At 43.6% G+C, this 7,818-nt stretch overlaps 1 protein-coding gene across 1 annotated transcript; it reads right to left on the reverse strand.

The window, feature by feature from the left end:
* Positions 1-3,018: 3,018 nt before the first annotated feature.
* On the reverse strand, positions 3,019-6,819 carry LOC128309302 (uncharacterized). The gene has a single exon (XM_053045658.1). It carries the CDS (start codon positions 6,817-6,819, stop codon positions 3,019-3,021), a length of 3,801 nt encoding a protein of 1,266 aa, XP_052901618.1.
* Positions 6,820-7,818: the final 999 nt, after the last annotated feature.

Consider the following 7,818-nt stretch of genomic DNA (forward strand, 5'->3'; position numbering starts at 1 on the left):
TTTTGGATGGACAAAGTTAGTTGAAATAGACAGTTTTTGCATGAAAACTCATTCCTGGTGGAACTTCATAGCAAAGTACAAAGTTCGTTTTGGATGGACAAAGTTAGTTGAAATAGACAGTTTTTGCATGAAAACTCATTCCTGGTGGAACTTCATAGCAAAGTACAAAGTTCGTTTTGGATGGACAAAGTTAGTTGAAATAGACAGTTTTTGCATGAAAACTCATTCCTGGTGGAACTTCATAGCAAAGTACAAAGTTCGTTTTGGATGGACAAAGTTAGTTGAAATAGACAGTTTTTGCATGAAAACTCATTCCTGGTGGAACTTCATAGCAAAGTACAAAGTTCGTTTTGGATGGACAAAGTTAGTTGAAATAGACAGTTTTTGCATGAAAACTCATTCCTGGTGGAACTTCATAGCAAAGTACAAAGTTCGTTTTGGATGGACGAATTAAGTTGAAATAGACAGTTTTTGCATGAAAACTCATTCCTGGTGGAACTTCATAGCAAAGTACAAAGTTCGTTTTGGATGGACAAAGTTAGTTGAAATAGACAGTTTTTGCATGAAAACTCATTCCTGGTGGAACTTCATAGCAAAGTACAAAGTTCGTTTTGGATGGACAAAGTTAGTTGAAATAGACAGTTTTTGCATAAAAACTCATTCCTGGTGGAACTTCATAGCAAAGTACAAAGTTCGTTTTGGATGGACAAAGTTAGTTGAAATAGACAGTTTTTGCATGAAAACTCATTCCTGGTGGAACTTCATAGCAAAGTACAAAGTTCGTTTTGGATGGATCAATTTAGTTGAAATAGACAGTTTTTGCATGAAAACTCATTCCTGGTGGAACTTCATAGCAAAGTACAAAGTTCGTTTTGGATGGACAAAGTTAGTTGAAATAGACAGTTTTTGCATGAAAACTCATTCCTGGTGGAACTTCATAGCAAAGTACAAAGTTCGTTTTGGATGGACAAAGTTAGTTGAAATAGACAGTTTTTGCATGAAAACTCATTCCTGGTGGAACTTCATAGCAAAGTACAAAGTTCGTTTTGGATGGACGAATTAAGTTGAAATAGACAGTTTTTGCATGAAAACTCATTCCTGGTGGAACTTCATAGCAAAGTACAAAGTTCGTTTTGGATGGACAAAGTTAGTTGAAATAGACAGTTTTTGCATGAAAACTCATTCCTGGTGGAACTTCATAGCAAAGTACAAAGTTCGTTTTGGATGGACAAAGTTAGTTGAAATAGACAGTTTTTGCATAAAAACTCATTCCTGGTGGAACTTCATAGCAAAGTACAAAGTTCGTTTTGGATGGACGAATTAAGTTGAAATAGACAGTTTTTGTATGAAAACTCATTCCTGGTGGAACTTCATAGCAAAGTACAAAGTTCGTTTTGGATGGACAAAGTTAGTTGAAATAGACAGTTTTTGCATGAAAACTCATTCCTGGTGGAACTTCATAGCAAAGTACAAAGTTCGTTTTGGATGGATCAATTTAGTTGAAACAGACAGTTTTTGCATGAAAACTCATTCCTGGTGGAACTTCATAGCAAAGTACAAAGTTCGTTTTGGATGGACAAAGTTAGTTGAAATAGACAGTTTTTGCATGAAAACTCATTCCTGGTGGAACTTCATAGCAAAGTACAAAGTTCGTTTTGGATGGACAAAGTTAGTTGAAATAGACAGTTTTTGCATGAAAACTCATTCCTGGTGGAACTTCATAGCAAAGTACAAAGTTCGTTTTGGATGAACAAAGTTAGTTGAAATAGACAGTTTTTGCATAAAAACTCATTCCTGGTGGAACTTCATAGCAAAGTACAAAGTTCGTTTTGGATGGACAAAGTTAGTTGAAATAGACAGTTTTTGCATAAAAACTCATTCCTGGTGGAACTTCATAGCAAAGTACAAAGTTCGTTTTGGATGGACGAATTAAGTTGAAATAGACAGTTTTTGTATGAAAACTCATTCCTGGTGGAACTTCATAGCAAAGTACAAAGTTCGTTTTGGATGGATCAATTAAGTTGAAATAGACAGTTTTTGCATGAAAACTCATTCCTGGTGGAACTTCATAGCAAAGTACAAAGTTCGTTTTGGATGGACAAAGTTAGTTGAAATAGACAGTTTTTGCATGAAAACTCATTCCTGGTGGAACTTCATAGCAAAGTACAAAGTTCGTTTTGGATGGACAAAGTTAGTTGAAATAGACAGTTTTTGCATGAAAACTCATTCCTGGTGGAACTTCATAGCAAAGTACAAAGTTCGTTTTGGATGGACAAAGTTAGTTGAAATAGACAGTTTTTGCATAAAAACTCATTCCTGGTGGAACTTCATAGCAAAGTACAAAGTTCGTTTTGGATGGACGAATTAAGTTGAAATAGACAGTTTTTGTATGAAAACTCATTCCTGGTGGAACTTCATAGCAAAGTACAAAGTTCGTTTTGGATGGATCAATTAAGTTGAAATAGACAGTTTTTGCATGAAAACTCATTCCTGGTGGAACTTCATAGCAAAGTACAAAGTTCGTTTTGGATGGATCAATTTAGTTGAAATAGACAGTTTTTGCATGAAAACTCATTTCTGGTGGAACTTCATAGCAAAGTACAAAGTTCGTTTTGGATGGACAAAGTTAGTTGAAATAGACAGTTTTTGCATGAAAACTCATTCCTGGTGGAACTTCATAGCAAAGTACAAAGTTCGTTTTGGATGGACAAAGTTAGTTGAAATAGACAGTTTTTGCATAAAAACTTGAACGATTTTGCGGATTTCGGATTTATTTTGCTGGCTGTAATATTTACCGGAGTCGAGGCGTTGAGTAGAAAAAAGAGATCGATTTATATTTTTTGCACCAGTATTTATAACCTCCATTGAGTGCCCCTGGCACTCACATTCCGACAGTTGACGAAACTTGACGAAACCGATCGTCAACTGTCAATTCGTCCTGGTGTGTTGTTGTTGTGCGTGAACATCCTCCCCCCCCATGACAGAATGTCATAATAAAAAGAAAAACAACTAAAGTTGTTAGCACGTGGTGTTCGGGTCAGCGGCGAGTGGTAAAATACAAATCTTTGTGATCGGACGTGTGAGGATCCCCTTGGCGGTTTTTAGTTTAACCACTCGTGTGAGTTGGTCCTGGCCCGGATGAACGTCGATGATGCGTGCGAGGGGCCATCGGGTTGTTGGTAGGGATTCATCCATCAGGATGACTAATCGTCCAGGTAGTATATCATTGGTTCGGTGATGCCTCATGTTGTCCTTTTGCAATTCTTGTAGATACTCCGATGTCCAATGTTTCCAGAAACGTTGGAACATCAGTTGCCACTTTTGGAGTTCATCAAGTGTACACATCTTCAATCCAGTGTAATCTGGAGTAGGAACCGAATGCATGGATGTGCCGATGAGGAAATGCGCTGGGGTAAGTGCTGCCAAATCGTTCGGGTCGTCTGAGGTGGGCAATAAAGGTCGTGAATTCATTGCGGCCTCTATCTGCTGAAGGATGGTGCTGTATCCCTCGTAGGACAGCCTAGTGCTGCCTAGATGTCGGTAAAGATGTCGCTTGGCCGTTTTTACCGCTGCTTCCCACAATCCGCCGAAGTGGGGAGCCTTGGGAGGGGTAAAATGCCAAGTGATTCCCTTGTTGGCACATTCATTAGCGATGATGTGTTGCTGCTGTTCATCGCGGAACATGCGGAAAAGTTCACGGAGCTCGTGCGCGGCTCCTTCAAAGTTTTTTCCGTTGTCCGAGTGTATGTGTGCAGGTAATCCGCGCCTGGATGTGAAACGACGTAAGGCCGCTAAGAATCCCGCGGTAGTGAGGTCCCCAACCAGTTCTAAGTGGACTGCCTTCGTTGCGAAGCACACGAAGACGCACAAGTAGCTCTTCGCCGCCGCTGCACGCCGGTGCGCAGGCTTCAAGTAGAAAGGGCCAGCGTAATCTACTCCGGTAACAGAAAAAGGCCGGCTGGGAGTGACGCGCGGTGGTGGGAGTTGGCCGACTTGTTGTTCCTCCAGGCGGGGTTCTTGGCGTATGCAACGGAAGCAGTTCCTTACGATTCTCTTCACTAGGTGTCTTCCATCTAGTGGCCAATACGTTTCACGTATTTGGGAAAGTAGCAGTCGTCCGCCGCCATGCATGAGCTTCTCATGATGGTAAGCCGCGATGAGCTCGCCAAATTTGTGATTCTTGGGAAGCACAATGGGGTGTTGCGATTGGTATGGAAGTTGCGATAGCTTCAATCGTCCTCCCACACGCAATATTCCTTGTTCATCGATGAATGGGTTTAGTCTTCGTAACGGTGATTGCTTTGCGATTGCTTCACCCTTAGTCAATTGCTTTAGCTCGGTTGTAAATTCGTCTTGCTGTGCTAAGCGACATAGCACAGTTTTAGCAGCTTCGGTATCCTCGGGAGTGATGCTCAATGGTGTAGTGATGCGTAGCGATGTTTGCTGAGTTCGTGCTTTCTCCTTGACGTTACGTGTGAAGCGAATGCAGAGTGCAATAATACGCAACAATCGCGTGTAGCTGGAACACATCGTAAACCAAGGATGATTAGTGACAGAGTTAGTAAAGGCAGCGCTCACCTTACGAATCTCGAGATTTGCGTTCTCGTCCGGTTCAGGGCAGAAGTCGGGCCATTGAGATGAAGATAACGCCAACCATTCAGGGCCGGAACTCCATAGCTTGCTCTTCAGGAAATCCACCGCTGCCATGCCGCGTGATACCAGATCTGCAGGATTTGTTGAACCGGGAACATGCCTCCACTGTCGTGGATGTGTGTAGTGTTGCACCTCGGCCACTCGATTAGCTACAAACGTCGCCCAAGTGTTAGGTGAGCCACCGATCCACTTAAGGGTGACAGTCGAATCGGACCAAAAGTATGATTCTGCTGCAGTTAGTCCCATCGCCTTCTTGACTCGATCGTAAAGATGAGCGCCTAATACCGCAGCGCACAGTTCAAGCCGTGGAAGCGTGACACGCTTAAGCGGTGCCACTCGTGACTTGGATGCAAGTAGAGTGATGCGAACCCGTCCTTGCGCACCTTCGCAACGAACATAGACGCAGGCTCCGTAGGCTGCTTCAGATGCATCACAAAAGGTATGTAGCTGCAATCGACTACCAGGTAATAGAGCATAACGATCTATTTTGAAACTGGATAAAAGTGGCCAATCATGTTGAATATCTTTCCATTTCTTGCAGATAGAATCAGGAACGGGATCGTCCCAGCCAGCTTTCTGTAACCATAGCTCCTGCATCATTATTTTTGAGCGAACAACTATTGGAGCCACTAGACCAAGCGGATCGAACATGCGGGCTATGCTAGAAAGAATCGTTCTTTTAGTAGTACATGTTGTGTCGGTGTAAATCGCGGACGGAAATGATAGTACGTCGTGTTCAGGCTCCCACGAAATGCCGAGAGCTTTAATCGTTTCGTCGGGCATGAATTGTAAAGCTGACTGTGTTCCGATCTGATCCGATGCTAGACCGGTAAGTACTTCTAACCGGTTGGAAGTCCACTTTCTTAATTCGAATCCACCTTTCGACAATAATTCACTTAGTTCTAACCGTAGATGACGAGCACTTTCAATGGAATCTGCACCCCCGATGAAATCGTCAACGTAAAAGTTGTTCTTCAGAGCGTCTGCGGCAACCGGATGCGCGGTACCCTCATCGTCGGCAAGCTGTTGCAATGTTCGAGTTGCCAAGAAGGATGAAGGGGATAAACCATACGTTACGGTGTTCAGCTCGTAATACTGGATCGGTGAATGGGGAGTAAATCGGAAGCAAATGCGGACGTAGTTTCTGTCATCGGGATGAAGCAGAATTTGGCGATACATTTTAGCGATATCGCCAACAACAGCCACTTTGTATGTGCGAAATCGAAGGATGATGTCTAGTAATTCATCCTGAACTGCTGGACCCACACATAACATATCGTTCAGGGAGTATCCTGAAGAGGTTTTTGCTGAGCCATCAAATACCACTCTTGTTTTTGTTGTAGAACTCGACGCCTTAAAAACGGGATGGTGCGGCAGATAGTATGCTGATTCATCGTCATCTGGAGCTCGCAGTGGTGACATATGTCCTAGCTCCAAATACTCTCGCATGAATTCGTGGTATGCTGCCTTAATACGAGGATCGCGTTCTAATCGTCTTTCGAGCATAGTGAAGCGTCGTAGGGCCGATGATTTCGATAATCCGAGCTTTTCTTTAAAGTCTGACTTCTTTGGTAAGCGAACAATATAACGACCTGTATCGTCTCGTTGTGTCGTATCTAGGTATAAATTTTCGCAATACCGTTCTTCAGGTGAAAGGCCATCTCTAACGTGTAGCTCTTCCATTTTCCAGAATCGCTCGAGGGTTTCATCGAGCGTGCTCATGCAAACAACGGAAGAGGCGTAGGATGTATCATTATTAATATTCGGGATAGATGCTGAACCGCTCACGATCCACCCGAACATACTCTCCATAAGGACCGGAAGATGGATAGCAATTCGATATTGAGCCCCGCTTTGGAAGAATTCATGATAATGCCGGGCACCGAGGATGAGATCGAGCGGTGCCGACTTATTGAACTGGGGGTCGGCAAGAATGAAATTCGGCGGTATTTGCCATTCATCGGTGCGCACATCATGCGCTGGCAAATCCCCGATCAAATTGTCAACTATCAAAAAATCAGCATTCAGCTCATACGGGCTCGTTCGGGAAGATATCTTCGCACGCACCGATTTTCGCACAGGGGTGGAAGAATGACCCGCACCGATAAGAGTGATGCTGATAGGATCGTGCTTCAAAGCTAACCTATTAGCAAGCTTGGTGCTCATTAGGTCAGGCTGAGAGGCACTGTCCAATAATGCTCGAGCTGGGTGCACAATACCATGTGCATCAACAATGTGCACTATGGCTGTTTGCAGAAAGACATGATCATATGTCTGCTGGCCTGCGTGTGCAGCCACATAGTGTCTCTGGGTGTTTGTGCTGTGATCGTCTGTGTTGTGTGGTTGGTTCGCCGGAACAGTTCGCGCAGCTGTCATAGTGGTTGCAGTGGGAAGTGCTCCGTGAGCATTGTGTTGTGAGTGTAATAGTGTGTGGTGCGCTGAGTGGCAGTTTCTGCATTTGTATTGCGAAGAGCAATCGCGAGCTCGATGATTGTCCCGCAAACAGTTAATGCATAACTTATGAAACATTACGCTACGGTATCGTTCTTCCGGACTCATAGCTATGAATCGCGGGCATTTAGTGAGGTTGTGCTCCTGGTGGCATATGATGCATTTTCGCGCGTCATGAGAGGTGGACGGGAAACTAGACAGCCGAGTGAGATTCGCTTGTTTTGGTGTGAAGTGCGTATTATTACCGGTAGAGGGCGCATCGGGATTGTTTACCATCATGGTTTCTAACACCCGCATTCGTCGCTGCAAAAATGCAACCAAGCTCTGGTAGCTTGGATTTTCATTATTGGAAGCGAACTCTTCCCAATCACGCAGTGTTGTCATCGGTAATTTCGTGCACAACAAATGCTCAAGCAAGCTACTCCAAGCCTCTGTATTTTCACCCAAGTGGCTTAGCGTCGTCTTATGGTGTTCGAACTCATCGACAAGATGGTGAAGCGTGGATGCACTTTCCCGTTTTACAGTGGCCATTCCAAACAATGCATGCAAGTGCTGTTTTTTAAGCAAATATTCGTTCGAGTAGCGTTCTGTTAGCATCTTCCATGCAATTTCATAGTTCGCGGCACTAATGGTAATGGATTCTATTACCTTGGCGGCTTCTCCCTTTAAGGATGCTCGCAAATAGTGGAATTTTTGTATGGAAGGTAAATCAGG

The sequence above is a fragment of the Anopheles moucheti genome, unplaced genomic scaffold, assembly GCF_943734755.1.
Source record: "Anopheles moucheti unplaced genomic scaffold, idAnoMoucSN_F20_07 putative_Y_56, whole genome shotgun sequence".
Taxonomy (NCBI): domain Eukaryota; kingdom Metazoa; phylum Arthropoda; class Insecta; order Diptera; family Culicidae; genus Anopheles; species Anopheles moucheti.